The sequence below is a fragment of the Mauremys mutica genome, chromosome 13, assembly GCF_020497125.1.
Source record: "Mauremys mutica isolate MM-2020 ecotype Southern chromosome 13, ASM2049712v1, whole genome shotgun sequence".
Lineage (NCBI taxonomy): Eukaryota > Metazoa > Chordata > Testudines > Geoemydidae > Mauremys > Mauremys mutica.
The window spans coordinates 25772335-25791351 of record NC_059084.1 but is presented as its reverse complement, the minus strand read 5'-3'; the positions used below and the strand labels follow the sequence as shown (position 1 = coordinate 25791351).

At 46.8% G+C, this 19017-nt stretch overlaps 1 protein-coding gene across 1 annotated transcript in view; it reads left to right on the top strand.

The window, feature by feature from the left end:
• MAP1LC3A (microtubule associated protein 1 light chain 3 alpha) overlaps positions 1–19017 on the top strand; it is a 37622-nt gene that overhangs the window by 5446 nt on the left and 13159 nt on the right. Inside the window, exon 2 of the mRNA XM_044986023.1 lies at positions 11938–11993. Within this exon, the coding sequence (XP_044841958.1) occupies positions 11938–11993 (56 nt within the window). The remainder of the gene's footprint in view (positions 1–11937; positions 11994–19017) is intronic.

Here is a 19017-nt window from a genome sequence, read left to right as displayed (position 1 = left end):
TTTCCAGACAGCAAATTCTTTAAGACACACTCAGCCATCTTAATAAAATACATTTAGTATTTTCTTTGCTTTCTGCCATTCTGCCTCCCTCTTGAAAGCTTGAAAACATTTCTACTTATTTAGTTCGTCAGTTTCCCTTTGGATGGCTGTGGCTTGAACAGAATGGCTCCCACTTACAAAAGTGTTGAACTTGGCCCTGTATGTAGTCCTGGTTCTGTATGCCCATTCACTGACTCCAGCAGGGTGTCTGCACATACGGGACTTGCAGAGTCAGGCCCTGAGAATTGTTTGTTTTGCTGGTGAAAGGTATTGGCATCTGAAGGCCTCCAAGCCAAGGTACAGCAGCAGTGCAAGCTTCTTCCATGCACGCTGGCAGGGCAGCCTCAATCCTGGTCTGGAGGGACCATCCTTTAATATTCAATCTCCTTAGCCCATTGACTCCTTGGTGCCTCTGCTGAAGCAGCCAGTGTGGATACCATATATAGTTGAGGTGGACGCTTGGAAGAAGGACCTGAAACTAGTCCACCCTTTTTGGGTCAGGACAATTACAACACCGAAATTTCAGATTTAAATACCTGAAATAATGAAATTTATGATGTGATTTCTTTTTTAATCCTATGACCATGAAATTGACCAAAATGAACATCATAAGAACGGCTGTACCAGCTAAGACCAAAGGTCCATCTAGCCCAGTATCTGTCTACCGACAGTGGCCAATGCCAAGTGCCCCAGAGGGAGTGAACCTAACAGGCAATGATCAAGTGATCTCTCTCCTGCCATCCATCTCCATCCTCTGACGAACAGAGGCTAAGGACACCATTCTTACCCATCCTGGCTAATAGCCATTTATGGACTTAGCCACCGTGAATTTATCCAGTTCCCTTTTAAACATTGTTATAGTCCTAGCCTTCACAACCTCCTCAGGTAAGGAGTTCCACAATGGACTGTGAATTTGGTAGGGCCCTAGTCATAGGACAGAAAGGGAGTGTTGGGTTACAGATTGTTGTAATGCATTTATGGTTTATTACATTGTTGCAATAATGGATGTAATCTGTTGGTCCAATAAAAGATATTACCTCATCCGCCTTGGTTCTCTCACATACATCCTGCAGGGGGCAACCAGAGCAAGGTGATAGCCACATCAACAAATCACATCAGACTTCCTTAGCCACATTCTGGGCTGTGGATCACATGTTCCCATCCCAGATCCGTTTCTCTGGCTGATCATCAGCCTTAAGCATTGGGAATCCAAACCCTTCTTTTATTTTTGTTTGGTGAAAAGGCAGCTGTTGATACAGGAAGCACGTAGGGTCAAATTCTTCCCTGTGTGGAGTGATAAGGATCCTGCTAACCGGGACAGGTTTTCCCATGGTGAGGTTCAAGGAGATGGCTTGGAGGAATGGTGAGTACTAAATGTAGTTCTCCTGTCTTTGAATTAGCTTTCCCTTGCTTTATATATATTGCACATGTGCACACTGAAAACTGCTATAGAGAAATAGCTTGATTAGTTGGAGCAAGGCTCACTGTTACTTTCAGTTTAGGCAGGACCTTAGTTGAGCACAGAGTTTTAAAGCCACACTTGTTTATATAGATCTGTTCATAGCGGTGACGATGGAGGTTGTCTCTGCCACGGTTTTATGTTGTTTGATGCAAGGTTGATTAATGATGCTAGCAAAATACTGAGTACAAGAAAAACTAACAAATCTCTCTCATTCCAGTTAAATCAATATCCATGTTCCAGAAGACTGTCTGATAACTAACAAGAGCACAGGACACAAACTACAAATATGACTGCCAGGAAAAATAAGTCTTGCATGTCTGTCATTTCTTCTTGGTAGGCGTATGTTGCTGTCAGACAGATCTACTGCTCCAGTGACTCAGCAGCAGAGAAAGGGTGATCCAATGAATGGCTCCAGGCTAGGAGGCCGGAGACTTGGGAACTGTTTCTGCCTCTGCTACTGGCTTAGTGTGTGCCATAGGAGAAGTGGCATCATTGTCTGTTTCTCCATCTTGGAGACAGATGTCACCTCTGTAAAGTATGGTCCATGGATGAAAAGTGCTGTATAAGTATATTGGTGATCATAAGTTGTACAGAAATTATTTGATGCCTTTTGTGCTCAGTAAGATGGCTTAGAGATGTGTTGCAAAGGCCAAAAAAAAAAAAAAGAGTAAACTTGAGACTTAAAGGCTGGATTTTTCAGTGGTTTCCCCAGAATAGGCCCTGCAAATGTGTACATGCAGGCTGGCATATTTGTGTGCAAAGCAAATAGTTCAGATCCTTTCTAGCAATTACCAAATGTGAGTTTTTGCATATGTGGATTTGAGCTTGCGTGTGCTTAAAATGGTTTCTTTGTCCATTAGTTATAAGCTGTCCTAGGTACTGGGCCTCTGTGCTACTGTTTGTTTTGCTCTTGATATTTAGTAAGTTTTTTAAAGCTGTCTGTTTGGAAGTAGTTTTCTGCTTTGAAGAAGTAACTTAAGTTTATAAATATCTTGAAAATAAAGAGACTGAGAAGCAGGCCAGCAAAAGCTACAGGGAGGCACTTGCAGATGACAACCGTTGTCTGTTTTTCTGGGAGGGAATTTGCTCTTCCCCTTTTCTTGAAATAGGAACGATGATAACGACTAAGTGAAGGCCCAGCTAATCTGTACCCAGAGCACTCTTGTAAATTATCCAAACCCAATTCAAACACTGTTTCTCCTGGTTTCTCATTTCGTCAGCCAAAGTCTCTGGGGTTAACATAGCTATAAAATGTGTCTTCAGAATATTTTGCTCTGCCTGCACACCGAGTCACCCCATCACTTAGTGACCAGGATTCTGTGCCAACCATTGTTCAGACTAAAGCTTCTCATAACATGTCAGGTGGCAGCATTGGATATGACCCAATGGAATTAATGCGAACCCTGTGCTGGGCCCTCGGGGAGGGGTGTTTGGGGTGGGTTGGACAGTGTCACAGATCTACAGGAGCAGTGCAATGCCCCAAGCTTTGGAACAGCCTCTTGGAGGAACCCCTTCAATGTGACAGACCCCCAAGGGGTCTCACTCTTCCTTCAGGGTTTCACCATCCCCTGAGCCTAAACCTGTAGGGCTTCAGCAGCTCACCAACTGAGACAGACTCCTGGGAGAGACTTGGCCCACGCTGCAGGGATTAATGCACCTCACCAAGTATTTACAGGGACACCCAGGCAGCATTTTCACCTGGCACACACCACTGGCTGTCCTTAGGGTAGCATGGAGAACTGAAGGTTAAAGCACAGTCCATTCGGGTCAGCCCAGAGCCCAGCCAAGCTGTAGCAAACTCCATTTCCAGGCTCTTGTCATCCCTGCTTAGCAAGATGGGCTGGAGGTGGTGTGTTCCAACTTTGGTTTTCCAAACATTTGTCGTCTTGTTCCACAGCCCATCCATGTCTTAAGCTTTCTTTGCTTCCCACTTTCCCATGGGAAGCAGAGCTGTTTGCTGCACAGATTAGTTCCATGCTGCCTCTTGTGCTGAGGTGTGTGGGGATTTGGTGAGAGGAATGAATGTATATATTAGGAAAAATCTGTTTCTGGTTGAAAATCTAGTGGTTTTTTACCTATCTGAGCATCACACACTCATCCTTTTCCTAGGATGAGCCTAGATGCTTCCAGCTCTTTGCTGGCTGATTGCCAGCACTTGAAACTAACCAAGAGGAAGGTTTATATTTTCAAATCTTGATCCACGTCCCTTTCAAGTCAATGGGAGACTATTTATTTAATTGCTGAGAATCAGGACTTGTGATGCTCCCGGTACCACCGCGTGCCCTCCTGTTGTTTTCTGCTCTTTTACTCTTTCCTATCCCTTCTGCTTGCAGTCTAATCACTTTCCACTGAGAAAGGTAATAGCCACAAGTGGATGATGGATTTAATTCCAGTCTGTATCTGCTTCCCTTCATTCATCCCTCCTGATTTCAGGCTGCCTGACTCATGTGGCAGCATTTTGTAAATAGCCTTCTGCAGGTGAGCGTTTTCCTCCGGTCTCCAGTAACTTATCTAGGTTAAGCTTTTATGTGGCTGTGTGAGAAAAATGGAGCAGTAAAGCTTCAACTACACTGAGCAGATGTCGCTTAGCCACAACTTAGTGCAGAACCCTCGAGGGATAGATTGACTCCTTTTCAGAGGTATATTAATAATAATGACTGCATGTTTCTGTAATTCCTCACATCTAAATGGATCCAGAAGTGCTTTTCAGAATGTACCGTCTCTGTTCATATTTTAAAATGCATACTGGAGCATATAGTATTTATATGGCTATAAATTAGTTATAGGGATTTTGTGTTGGTGTAAAAACACAAATATATGTATAGTGCCTGTGTGTATTCTGTATATACTGTTAGGGCGAATACGTGATGGAATGGGGTGAGACAATGATTATAGTGACATGAATTTGGGTTGCATGACTTATTTGTGGCCTGGCTCATTATTTATGAGCAAAGCCACAAATGTAGGTTTGCCACCCCTAAACATTAAAAAAATCACGTCTGGCCCCCAAAATAACAAGATTGGCTTAAAGTCCATGAGACTTTTTAAGAAGAAAATAAATTGGGGGTTAATTATTTACGTTCTGGTTTTTGAGCTCTTGGGGCACACGCAAGTCATCCCGCCCCCCCGCCCCCCGGCTTTTCTCCACAGCCTTGAGGGCTAAACATTACTTGTGTCTAAAAATGAAATTGCATGAGAATCTGTTTGACTCCAGGAGCTGATTTGACCAGTCACATGACCCCTGCTCCCTAAGTGCTTTTGCATTGATTGCAGGTCCCTGTGACCCTGGCAAGCCCAGAGACAGGGTCTGTGCATCCCATTGTAGCAATAAGTTTAAAATACTCAGTTTAAAAATAACTGACCTCTTCCCAGTGTTTCTGACGGCCGTCAGCAAACTAAAATGGAAAGAATTGAAACATCCAGATTTGATGCTCCCTATTTCTGGATGGGCTGTTGACTTTTTTTATTTTACACTTCAGTCAGTTTAGACAATGGAAGTATAGGTCACTTTAAACGTTTGTTTTAGAACCCGTCTCCCTTCTCTTAGCACAACACTGCTGCTTTAGTATTCTCTGCAGAGGGAGCAACCTACCCTTTTTTTTTCCATTGAAATTCAATCATTCCTTGAAAACTTAACACTTTTGTATCACCCCTGCATTCCAGCCCTGCCCTGAGTTGGCATTGTCTTCTTGCTTGTTCTCCGAATTACTTCATTTTGTGCACTCTGCAAACGCTGCTGAAGCGGCAGTTGGAAGAGAAATAAGCCGTTTTCCTCGTTTATGTAATGTTACAAGAATATTCCTGGCTTCCAAGGGGCTCTAGCAGTAAAGTCTGACCTGGGAGAACCAATCGGAAGCTTGTGTGTTCATCTTGTTGCCATGTTGAACTCTTATGCCATGAAGCTATCCAAAGGTCTAGCCTCCTAATTATTAATGTATGTGTGAGCAAGGAAACAGGCTGCTCTTTCACTCATAGCTTGTGTGCTCAGGATCTTAATGTTTCGCTCAGGAGTCTCCGTGACATCTGAGTTTGGTGCTTCTCTTGTTGATGCCAGGAGCATTGCAGAGCTGCTGGCATGTCCCTTCAGTGAGAGGTCCAGGAAAGAGGGTGGTGTTGCAGCTCTGATAATGTAAAGGTTTCCGGTTTGGTGACATGTAGGTCAAGGAAAAATTGTCTGGGATCCTTGCATTACTTAACTGCAGTTAACAAACACCGCCACCTGTCTACAGAAGTCTGATGGCACTTGCTGCTTTCACTCAGTGGCTGCTGTCCATAGCTGGCACATCTTTCCACTCTGCCATGTGAAAACTCATCCAAACGCCTGTTAAACAGGTGTGCTTTATACTGTACCCTGAAGCCTGGTGAATTGACAGAGGAAAGGGCGCAGCATTGAGCAGACCCTGAAGTGATCTGTTCCAGGGACTGACAGCAGTCGAGACATGATGGGACATAAAGATAGAGATGACTTCTTAACTAATCTGCCGCTAGACCTTGCAGGCTCTGTAGGTTGTGACCACCAGCCCTTGGAATTTCATCCCAAAGTGAAGGGACATCCAGCAAAGCCCAGCATGAGGGTGACGCAGGAGCCTGCCTGCTTACTTGGAATGGGGAGCAGCTCCCAGCGCTAGCTGAAGCCTCTCTGTGGTGCCCGCTGGGTAGCCCTTGGTATAGTGCAGGGGTCTCAAACTCAAATGACCCCGAGGGCCGCATGAGGACTAGTGCATTGGCCCGAGGGCCGCATCACTGACACGCCCCCTTGCTGCCCCTGGCCCCACCCCCAATCCACCCCTTCCATGAGGCCCCGCCCCTGCCCTGTCTCTTCTCCACCTCCTCCCCTAAGCGCGCGGCTCCCCGCTCCTCCCCCCTCCCTCCTGGAAAGTGCTAAGCGCCACCAACAGCTGTTTGGCGGCGGGAAGCGCCTGGAGGTAGGCAGAAAAAAAAATGAAGAGTAATATAGTAGTATAGTATTAAAATATAGTATGCTATTAAAAGTCAATTTATTAACTTTTTTATTAACTTCTTTAACTGTAATGTGAAACGTCAGTGCTAATTTTGACAGTCATTTCATTTTTGGCCACTTAGCTGGCAGCGTTTTGCATCAACCAGAGCATCAATATTAGGTTTGATATCCTGAGACGAAACCAATCTCAGTGTTGCTTGCAAATGTTCATCAGTGAGCCTTGACCTTAACACAGATTTGTTAATCTTCATGGAAGAGAAAAACTGTTCACATATATATGTACTTCCAAACATTGCCATTATCCTTGCAGAAGCAGAGAATAACATGGGAAATCTTTCTTGTGAAAGAAACCTGTAGAATTCTGGAATTCCAACATCTGTATACTTCTGCTTCAAAATCGTGTCACACTGAAGCTCCACTAACTCCATCTGCATTTCCTCTGCAACATTGTCAATTTCAACAGCAAATGGTGTGGAAAAAAGTTGAAAATGTGGTTCAAGTGCCTTGAAATCTTTAAACCGCACATCAAACTGTTTGTGTAAGTTAGAAATGATCTCTGCATATTCTTTCAAGGATTTGGGTTCAACTTTTCCTAAGGAATTCAGAGTTGAGAAATGGACCAAATTGCCAGCAGTCAGCTGTTTCCCCCATAAAGTAAGCTTGACTTTGAATGACTTAATACTGTCATACATCTGTGTTATCACCCGTTTTCTACCCTGAAGTTTCAAGTTCAGTGCATTCAGGTGATCAGTTACATCTGTTAGAAAAGCAAGGTTGCAGATAAAAGTGGAATCAGCAAGCTGTGGAACCTCCTTGTTTTTCATTTTCATGAAGGAATCAATCTCCTCTTTAAGTGCAAAAAAACGCTTCAAAACATTTCCACGACTCAGCCATCTAACTTGAGTGTGATACAGAAGTTCCTCATATTCACTGTCCATACTTGCTAGAAAAGAAGTGAACTGTCTGTGATTCAGCCCTTGTGCACGTATAAAATTAACAGTTTTAACGACTACATCCATAACTTCTTTCATTTGTAGACTTTTACTACACAGGGCTTCTTGGTGCAAAATACAATGTATACTGGTGAAGCTAATTCCTGGTATATTGAGGCTGTTCAGTTTGGTCTTCAATAATCCAACCACACCAATGTTTTCAGAGCACATTGATGGCGCACCGTCCGTAGCCAAAGATACGAGTTTGTTCCATGGCAGCGCAGCTTTTTCAATGCACTCTTCCAATCCTTGAAATATGTCACGTCCCGTTGTGGTACCCTTCAGTGGCATTAAGTCTAGCAATTCTTCAGTTATATTCAAATTGCAGTCCACACCTCTAATGAACACTGCACACTGTGCGGTATCTGATACATCTGTACTCTCATCAAGAGCAATTGAAAATACTTCAAAGTCTTTTGCCATTTGAATCAATTGTTTTTGCACATTATCAGCTAAATCCGTTATCCTGCAGGCAACTGTATTTGCAGACAAGCTTATGCCTTCAAAAACTTTCTTCCTATCAGGACATAAAATTTCACTGGCCTTCATACGACATTCTTTTATGAATAAGCCTTCTGTAAAAGGTCGCGATGACTTAGCTATCATTTCGCTTATCACAAAACTTGCTCTTACTGAATCTTCGCTAGACTTGTTAATCCCTGAAAATAAATTTCTTTGCTTGGCAAATGCTGCTTTAAGTTGCTGAACTTTTTCCTCTCGGATTTTTCCGGTGAATGCATCATATTTTTCACGGTGCATCGTGTCATAGTGCCGACGCACGTTATACTCCTTGGGAACAGCAATCGTTTGCTGACAAATAAGGCATTGAATTTTATCTTTTACCTCTGTGAAAAAATATAAATTCTCCCATTTGTCTTGGAAAACTCTTTTCTTCCATGAGTGTTCTTATTTTTGACGAAGTCATTTCCAAGCAGTTTTAATAAATATATACACTCAGTAATGCACCTCACTCAAAGGACAAAACACGCACTTAGATTTACTGCCTAAGGCTCTGGGAGGGAGTTTGGGTGGGGGAGGGGGTCTGGAGTGCAGGCTCTGTGCTCGGTGCAGGCTCCAGGCTGCGGCAGGGGGTGGGGGTGCAGGCTTTGGGATGGAGTTTGGGGATAGGGGGTGCAGGGGTGAGGGCTGTGGGGCTGAGGGTGAGGGGTTTGAGGCATTGGAGAGGCTCGGGGCATTGGAGAGTCTCAGGACTAGGGCAGGGGAAGGGCAGCGTGCCCTGGCCCTAGTGCAGGGGGGCGCTAGGACCCTGCGGCAGCAGGTGATGCCGGAAGCCGGCATAGCGGAGGAGTGGAGTCAGCGTGAGCTCCCGGGCAGGCTCCCCGGCGGTGAGGGGGCAGCAAGTGGGGGCCGGGAGACACTGGGGGGAGGCGCGTGGGGGCAGCAGGTGGGGCCAGGGGAGAGACCCGGCCCCAAACATTGGGGAGCAGCGCGCGGGGAGCTTAGGCACAGAAAGTAACTCGGGGAGGGGGGTGGGGGTGAGGGGAGTTTGGCGGCGACAGGAAGTAACTGGGGGAGCTCCGCGGGCCGCAGGGAAGAGCTCCGAGGGCCGCATGTTTGAGACCCCTGGTATAGTGCATTATCGAGTGACAAAGGCAGGATCTGGGAGGAAAGGCTACAGCCTCTTAGCCAGCTCTGTAATGCAGGTACATGGCCCCTGTCACCACAGTATCTGAGCTTCTCACGGTCATGGACGTTCTTATCCTCACAACACTCCTGTGAGGGAGGGCAGAGCTGTTGTTCCAGTTCTACAGATCGGAGACTTAAGGCAAAGAAAGACCAAGTGACTTGGCCAAGGTTCCATACAGTCTGTTGCAGAGTGGAGAATTGAACTTGGGTCTCCAGTGGCCCAGGTTAGCACCCTAACCACCAGGCCATCCTTCTCTCTGGGCCACCTGCAGAGAGAGCACCACTGTGGCATGCTGTTGCTACCTGGTAACTCAGGAGCAGCAACTGAGATGCATCTTGGCAAAGGAAGGGCACTGCCCCCCTTCCCTGCTGCCAGGTAGAAGGGGCAGCCATAACTCCTGCCTGTTTCCTGGGATTCGGTCCCCTATCAATTACCATTGCTTCAGGATTGAGTCGAAAGAGACTTTATCATCTCCAGCCGATAAAGAGGGGCCTGAAGTGCACACAAGACTTGGTGTATGTGCTGAAGTTTCTGATTGACTTGGGGTGGGGGGACCTAAGTGCACTAGTCTGACACTGTAATGAAATTATTTACATTGCTCGTCCTAAGGAATAATAAAATGCCGCCGTTCAGAATCTGCCGTAACAGAACATTTCTCCTTCTGACTCTCTGATGATCTCTTAGCAACCGATTTCAAAGGGGGACTTAAGTCTTGCTAAATCGGCGTATGCAGCTGCCTGGGGTTGTTTGTAGTTGTCTGAGTCTCACACTGAAATAGTGTTGTTTGTGGCACAAATACACTTTGGACTTGATCCTGTATTTGCATGTGCACAACGCCCATTGACTTCAGTAAGAGCTTTAGGTCTGCAAAGAATGAGGACCAGACCCTTTATGTATTTCCCTGTGCAGAGCAGAATGTAAGCAGCAATACTGGCTGTAGCTCTGTCCTTCGTCACTTGTGGTCTGCTTTCCAGAGGTGCTGAATCCTGCTGGAATTGGAACACTGGTACTGTATGGCTCCTCCTAACATACTGCATAACCTAGTGCAGATCAAAGGGTTTCCTGGTGTGGCAGTAACTTGGGAAATGGAAATGTTACATTGCATATTTTTTTTGTTTTGTTTTGCAGAAAAGCAAACTCTGAAGAGTGCAAAACTGAAATGGAGAAACAGCCAATCCATTTCTGGGTTCAGTGGTGTCTTTGTCCTGTAGAGTCTGTGGAATGGTTGTGTTGCTAGGGTTGTCTTAGTGTTTGGATAAATATGAATAAACCCAAACATCTTGGTATTTACATTTAATTTTTATGGGTATAAAAGGGATATTTTTCCCCAAGGGGATGCACTTTTGGAGTGAAATATCATAAAATCTGGTTGTCTTGTGATATTTTCACCATCCAGGAACTGAAATACCACTAGAAGATGACACCCTGCTTTATTTGGCCCCATAAATGGCTCTCAGAAGCATTAATAAAAGCTCCAAAAGATGAAAAACATTAGAAACATAACTGCTTCATCCCGTGCATGCCTGCTGATTGGTGTAGGATGGGCTGTTTAGTCTTTCCTAAGGATGGAGCTGGTGGTCACTCTGTTATCTAAACTGATCCAGAGTCTGTGTTCTCCATTGATTGCTCCCTCTATTACCCAGCCTGCCCAGCAGTGTGTTTGGTGGCTATGTCTGGGGCATCTATTTTGGTAGTCCCATTGTTTCTAAAGGTACTGAAGGGAATGGGGAACATCCTGAGCCAAAGGCGGCTCTGAAATTCTCAAATAAAAATGAAGAATCTGACTTTTTGCCTGTTGCTTTTACTGGAATAAGAGCCACGCCTTGTGGGAAATCAGATTTTGAAGGGCACAGAACTGAGATGGAGAAGATGTTTGTGCAAAAATTTCCTGTCCTTTACCTCTTCCTCTCTGTTTTGTCCTGCTTCAGTAGTGAGATTGGGAGTGAATTCTCTCGTGGCCAACAGAAAGTGCTTGTAGCTATAAATCTGTGATGGTGACACAAGTGGTTCTTGCCAAGAAGCATCATTTAGGATGCCAGATTGGGTGTAAGTAGGCTGTGACTAGGGTGACCAGACAGCAAATGTGAAGAATCGGGATGGGGGTGGGGGGGGGGGGGGGAATAGGAGCCTATATAAGAAAGAGATCCAAAAATCAGGACTGTCCCTATAAAATTGGGACATCTGGTCACCCTAGCTGTGACATCTAAAACCCTGCCAGTGGGTATCAAAATTGAGGCCAGTTCTTCCTTGGGAGAAACAACATAAGTGTGTAGATGGAATGTGGGCCTGTGAGGCAGGAAGCTGAGGGTCGAAACCTTCATAAATTAGGACTCAAAATTTGGGCTGTTGCCTGACTTGGAAAAGCACTGAGCTCTGTTGAGATCAAGGGGGAGGTGTTGGGTGCTCAGTACTCTTGGAAATCAGGCTGGTGGCTAGGCGTGGATTTAGGAGCCTGACTTTATACTCACCCTGAAAATCTGAGTGCCCTGTGGTGTATCTTAAATCACTTCACCTAGGGGTGTCTCCCCATTTTATGCAGTGGGATAATGCATCCTCACCTCTCAGTGGTGGTTAGTATTGTAGAAAGTTTTGGAGCTATAAAAGACTGTGGAAGTGCTAAGTGGTCTTCTGTACATTTGGAGCGTGTCTACCTGTCTTATGGTTCTGCATGTTTGACCCCTGTATTGATAAATATTGTGTCCATTTCTGCTTCTGTCTGCAACACATCCCTCTCTTTCGAGTTCAGCTCTTATGGATATTGCCTTGTTTTGGTCTGAAACGCCCAACTGCGCTAGTTCAGACTCCTTCTCAAAGCTTTGTTCTCTTTCCTTCCCAGCGGATCGTTCGAAAGAGGTGCAGCAGATCCGAGAGCAGCATCCAAGCAAAATCCCGGTAAGTGCCAGACCTCCCTCTTGTGGGTGTGCTGTTCAATTATTTTGACTGGATATCTGAGCAGAGCTGTCTCTTAAGCCTGGTCTACACTAGGTGTTTAAACCGGTTTTAGGAGCGTAAAACCAATTTAACGCCACAACCGTCCACACTAGGAGGCACCATATATCGATTTTAATGGCTCTTTAAACCGGTTTCTGTACTCCTCCCTAACGAGAGGAGTAACGCTAGTATCGGTATTAACATATCGGATTAGGGTTAGTGTGGACGCTGATCGACGGTATTGGCCTCCGGGAGCTATCCCACAGTGCAGCAGTGACCGCTCTGGACCGCAATCTGAACTCGGATGCAGTGGTCAGGTAGACAGGAAAAGCCCCACGAACTTTTGAATATTTCCTGTTTGCCCAGCGTGGAGCTCCGATCAGCACGGGTGGCGATGCAGTCCGAAATCAAAATAAAGAAAGAGCTCCAGCACGGACCATGCGGATGTGATCGCTGTAAGGGCAGGCAAATCCGTTCTATCAGCGCTCCGTTACAGAAGATGAAATTCAGAATCCTTTTTTAAAAATCTCCAGACAGACGCCATAGCAGGGACTCAGCGCACTGCAGCGTGACAAGCGTAACGGAAAGCCAAAGAATCAAATGGACGCTCATGGACTGGAGGACTGAAGCTATCCCACAGTTCCTGCAGCCTCCGAAAAGTATTTGCATTCTTGGCTGAGCTCCAAATGCTTCTAGGGTCAAACACAGTGTCCGCGGTGGGTCAGGGCATAGCTTGGCAATCTACTCCCCCCACCCACCCACCCCCAGAAGCGAAAGGGAAAACAATCCTCTGACTCTTTTACATGTCACCCTATCTTTACTGAATGCTGCAGATAGACACGATGCTGCAGCCGTCAACACCAACATCCTCACTCCCCCCCTGCCATGGGTGGCTGATGGTACAAAAGGACTGGTAACCGTCCTCGTCATCAGCCTATTGGCACATGGGGCAGTAACCATGCTGACTAGCATCCGTCAGGTCGATCAAGGGCGCCTGGCCCTAATTTTTTATGGTGGATGGTGCAGTATGGCTGGTAACCATCATCATCATAGCACCAGGGGGCTGAGCTCCATCAGCCCCCACCCTTCATGTGTAAAGAACAGATTCAGTTGCCCCTGGACTAGCAGAGGGATGCTGGGCTTCTCTCCTACACACTGCTTAATGTCCTGTCTGGACTATCATAGCAGCTGGAGGCTGCCTTCCACTCATTTCTCACTAACAAGTCACCATGTCTTTTTATTCCTGCATTCTTTATTACTTCATCACACAAGTGGGGGGACAATGCTACGGTAGCCCAGAAAGGCTGGGGGAAGAACGGAATCAACAGGTGGGGTTGTTACAGGAGCACCCCCTGTGAATAGCATACAGATCATAGTTTCTGCAGGATCTGACACAGAGCAGCTGTGCTCTCTGGTTCTATGATACAGTGGTTATCTAGTACACTTGCCTATATTCTAGGCAGGACTGATTCTATTTTTAGATACCAAAAAGGAGGGATTGACTCAGGGAGTCATTCCCAATTTTGGCTTTTGCGCCCCTGGCTAAGAGCAGCCAGGGGCACTTATGACAGCAGCAAATGGTACAAAAGGACTGGTAGCCATAATCATCCTCAGTTCCAATTTATGGAAGGGTTTGGATGGTGCAGTATGACTGGTAACCATCTCTGCTGTCATGCAAAAGCAAAAGCATGCTTCTGTGTAGCACTGCTGAATCGCCTCTGTGAGCGGCATCTAGTACATCTAGTATGGTGAGAGTCACAAAAGGCAAAACAAGCTCCATGATTGCCATGCTATGGCATCTGCCAGGGCAATCCAGGGGAAAAAGGCGCGAAATGCTTGTCTGCCGTTGCTTTCCCAGAGGAAGGAGTGACTAACGACATTTACCCAGAACCACCCGCGACAATGATTTTTGCCCCATCAGGCACTGGGATCTCAACCCGGAAGTTCCAAGGAGCGGGGGAGGCTGCGGGAACTATGGGATAGCTAGGGAATAGCTACCCACAGTGCAACGCTCCAGAAGCCGACGCTAGCCTCGGACCGCGGACGCACACCACCGAATTAATGTTTAGTGTGGCCGCGCGCACTCGATTTTATAAAATCTGTTTTACAAAACCGGTTTATGCAAATTCGGAATAGTCCCGTAGTGTAGACGTACCCTTAGACATTGCTGTATAGGGCAGTGCCCCTGCAGTCAGTAGCTAAGGTTATAATGCTTTGGCCCCCAAAGCCAACGCTAAACTGTTTAAAGGACTTTTCTCCTTAGTCTCTTTTGTGTACGTGAGCTGCTCGGTGCTAGAGAACCTCATTGTGAACAGAACAAACCAATGGCCATTACTGTTTCTGCTTCCTGCACCAGCCTTACTAAGGGTCAAACAGCTGATCTGATCTACAAACTACCTAAGTGGCATCCCTGCCTGAGAACAAGACTTTCCAATGTCCTGCTTGATTATTGCGGTAACTGACCCTTTCACCTCTCCTGGGTAATTTGATGTCCCCTCTTTTCAGCCTGATCAGCTGAGGACAGGGGGAAGGAATCTTCTATTTAAATGAGTTTTGGTCTGGATAATTCTTTGCATCCCCTGCCCCCCGTCAATTGCTTAATTGGACATAACATGACCTAATAGAATGTACAGGTGACACCCAGGATTGAATGGTATTGAAGTAAAGTGCTGGCCAAAGGCCTTGCTATTGACATGCCAGAAGGTGTTCAAAAGCCTCTGCTGCTTTTTGACTGTCTAGATTTGTCCCTGTTGGATTATGTCCTGGCTTCCCGCATGTTTCTTAGGATATTGTCAGCAATTGAAGGGTTCATGTGCGTTCTCACTCCCTAACTTCCTTTTCTCTCTGGCCTGTCTGAGCTTGTTCTAGCACCGCAGTGGACGTGCCCGTCAGTAGGGAGGAACATTCTCTGCTCAGGAGCTACTTGCTTTTTGAACTCCACTAAAACAAGCCCAGGACTAGCTTGAATTCGTGATGCTGGGGCATGTGCCACATGAAAGTACAAGATCTGCTTCTTGTCTGGTTGGCACCTGTCTTTGGATGGCTTCAGGCTTGTGGTTCCGTCTCATCTGGGTTCAGTTCCCAGCTCAGACTCCCTGTGTGACCTTGGGCAAAGTCACTGATTCGCTGTCTCTGTTGGGGATGCTACTGCTTCCCTCCTCCCACACATTGTCTGTCTTGTCTACTTGCTTGGTAAGCCCTTTAAGGCAGGAGCTGCTGCTTGCTCTGTGTACACCATGCCTGCCACCATGGGCAATTTCGCCCCATTATTAATACAAGGATGGTACTTAGCTCGTCTGTGTGGCACCTTACCATCAAGGATCTCCAAGTCAAAGCACTTCACAAATACTAATTTTCCATCCTGCAAATAGGTATATATCCGTTTTTAAGTGTAGTGAGGCTGATGTGTAGAGAGGTTATGTGATTTGCCCAAGGCCACAAACTGGCAATGGCAGAGCCAGGAATAGAGTCTGGGAAACCTTAATTGCCAATCTTGTGCTCTCGCATTGAGCAAAAAATCCATCTCTGCAATTAAACATAGGGTGCTTTGGGAGCTGAGCAAAGTCCTGTCTCCCACCATGTTGTTGTAACTTACTGGTATTACACTAGCACAGGGGTGGGCAAACTTTTTGGCCCAAGGGCCACATTGGGGTTGCAAAACAGTATGGAGGGCCAGGTAGGGAAGACTGTGCCCCCTCCCAAACAGCCTGCCCCCCACCCCTTATCCACCCCCTCCCACTTCCTGCCCCCTGACTGCCCCCCTAAGAACCTCCAAACCCATCCAACCCCTCTGCTCCTTGTCCCCAACCGACCCCCCTCCATCCACCCCCCCCGACCACCCCCTTCCAGGACCCTACCCCTTATCCATCTCCCCCCCCCCCCCCCCAAGCCCCTTTCGGAATGTGGCCCCGCAAACATGGGCGGAGGACTCAACAGGAGCAGGGGCAGCCGCACAGCCAGAGAGAAGCGTCGGTTTCCCCTTCAAAGGGCCGCTTCTCTCTGGCCGGCTGCGTGGCCTCCCAGTGCTCCCCCTGAGTCCTCCACCTGCGCTCCCGCCATCTGCACCGCCCGCCTGCATATGATTTCAGTGCAGCCAGTGTTGAGTTGCCCGAGTGCCCGGCCCTGGGTCCCCCTGTTGTTGGGGGGCCTTTGCCAAGGCACCCTGTGTTCACTTGTAAATCTGCCCCTGCACCGCGCCACCCAGCCCCGGAGCCAGCCAGGATGCCGCGCTGCCAGCACAGCAAGCTGAGGCTGTGGGGGAGGAAGGACAGCTGGGGAGGGGCCGGGGCCAGCTGGGAGCTCAGGGGCTGGGCAGGATGGCCCCGCAGGCCAGATGTGGCTCACGGTCTGTAATTTGCCCACCTCTGCCCTATCCACACCCCCGCCCTCGGACCACCACCCCGAACTCCTCTGCCCTCTATCCAACCCCCCCTGTCCCCTGCCTCCTTACCACACTGCCTGGAGCACCGCTGGCTGGCGGCGCTACAGCCACGCAGCCGCCGCCACCGTGCAGCACAGAGACTGGGTCAGGCCGGGCTCCGCAGCTCGCTGCCCCAGGAGCTCGTAGCCCCGCCGCCCAGAGCATTGCGCCAGCAGCGGAGCGAGCGAGCTGAGGCTGCGGGGGATGGGGGATAGCAAGGGAGGGGCCAAGGGTGAGCCTCCTGGGTCAGGAGCTCGGGGGCCGGGCAGGACAGTCCCGCGGGCCGGATGTGGCCCGCGGGCCGTAGTTTGCCCACCCCTGCACTAGCACCTGGAGTCTTCAGCTGAAATGAGGGTCTCAGTTTCAAGTGGACAGGAGTTGCTTGACACAGCAGGAAATCAAAGTATATTTGCCTCAGCAAAACTTTTTTGATGATGGAAAGAGTTAACAACATGATCCTCTGTGAAGAGGAGAGTTAATTGTGTATTAGCATTGCTCCTGAAGGTCTAACCAAAACTAAATCTAGGTAACACATGATGTCAGATGATTCCGATTTACCCTATCTAATGAAGTGCTTGTAGGTTAGTGTGTTGTGTTTAGCCCTTGTAGAAGAAACCTTGGGACAGTGAGTGAACAGGCAGGGTGAATGGGTCCTCCCTTCCCTCCCCCTCCCATCCACATTCAGTCAGAGGTCTGGCTAGGACCCTGGTCACAAGCGGAGAGCACTATTTACCAAATGGTCTGCTTCCCCAGAGAGGCATTTGAGATGAGCAAGGAGGATCAAATCCACTACCCTGGGAAATTCTCCTCTCTCTTCCCATGATTGCTTTGAACCACATCCCTCTTGCTTGAGCAGTTAAGCTGGTGTGATTTCTTTTTTTTTTCCCCCCCACTATCTGATAGTTGCTATCCTTCTCTAATTCCTACTCTGAGATCTCTCTGGTGAGGTCACCTTGGTATTTCCTCTTGCTTTTTAACAGCACCTGAAGGAGATGGTGGGGTGTGTTTGATTTGTAGTTATACTCCTGGGGGGATTCTGCACCAAAAAAATGCAAAATTCTGTAAAAATTATTTGTCAAAATAATTCAATATAATCACACCAGTTTCAATTGTTTTGGTAAGTTATTTAAATTACAATAGAGAAAAAAGTCACAATAACTATTCAACATTTCCTAAACACATGAAAGTAAAGTTACAAATACTTGGTAACTAATACCCTGCATTCCAGTTATAATCCTAGATTTTCATTTAAATTACATTACAGAACACGAAACAGCGCCCCCTCCCCCAAAAAACAAACAAACAAAAAAAACCCCAAAAAATAGAATGGCACTTTCAGTTGCTCAGACTTTCAAACATGAAAGTTGTACAGTTTTGGTAATCATTGTCCTGGACCTGGCTGGGTACTTTGGGAAGTGCTTAGTTCTGATTGTCCTGACATTTTATTGACTGCTTGGTAAGTGTTTTATTTGCCCTCCTGTGGTGGGTGTGTCGTTTTTTGTTTTTTTTTAAATGGGTAAGTAAAATAAATCCTGAGCTGTAATCTAACCCCATTGTGCCACTTTGGCACAGGAAAAACGTGAGAAAGCACATAGATCTTCCTAGCTGATTCCCTTACTGCCACTTATAAGGCTTTACATCATTCTGGCAATGTAGGGGCCTTAAAACTTTTACAGGTTTTATTCTCCTGGGGGAATTGACTGAGAATGGGAACAGTTAACTAACAATAGGAACATTAATGCTATTGCCAGTGTAGACAAGCCCAATGTTACTGTGCAGCAGGCTGCTACATTTCTGCCTCCGGGGATGAGATCAATTAACCATCTACAGCAACATTAACAAAATGTGGGGTTTATTTTACAAAACAATTTTCTTTAATTTAAAAATAAACAATTTTCAGTAACATGACACTAATATTTAAGTGTGTTCTTGATTCTCAAGAAGTAACAGACATGTTACTAGGCAGGCAGGCTGCTACATTTCTGCCTCAGGGACAGAGCATTCCTTGTGCATAATAGAGACCTACCCCCCTCCACGGCCGGCAAGCCGCATTAGCAAGTGAGAGTTCCTCTTGCTTGTTGGCCAGCCCCGCCCCTCACAGTGATCAGTGTCTCCCCGACAGGCATGCTCAGGGTCTTTAGGCAATATTTTCCTTTCCCCTCACTCTTAAGCTGTGTGCCAGTTGGCTGTCTTGGTCCTCCCCAGAAGAGTCTGCAGGTCCACGATGAAAGATGCTAACTATGTGAATGTAAAGGATTTATGAATAAAGCAGTAGAATTATTCTCAGAAATGCAGTTGGCATACTTAATAAACTGAAAATAAATCCTAAATTGGCAATCCCAGTTGACTGCCTGACCACTCCTTATCAGACCTGCATGGAAAATGCAGAGTACAAAAGTATTTTGCATCCTTCAGACCTGGGAATCTCATCTAGCTGCTGAAATATCCTCCTTCAGTATGGAATACAATGACCTTTAAACAGTGTGCATCAGTGCTACACAGCCATTCCTAAGAGGACAGTTAACCCCTGGAACAGTGCTGTGGTGGATTCTCTGGCAATTTTAA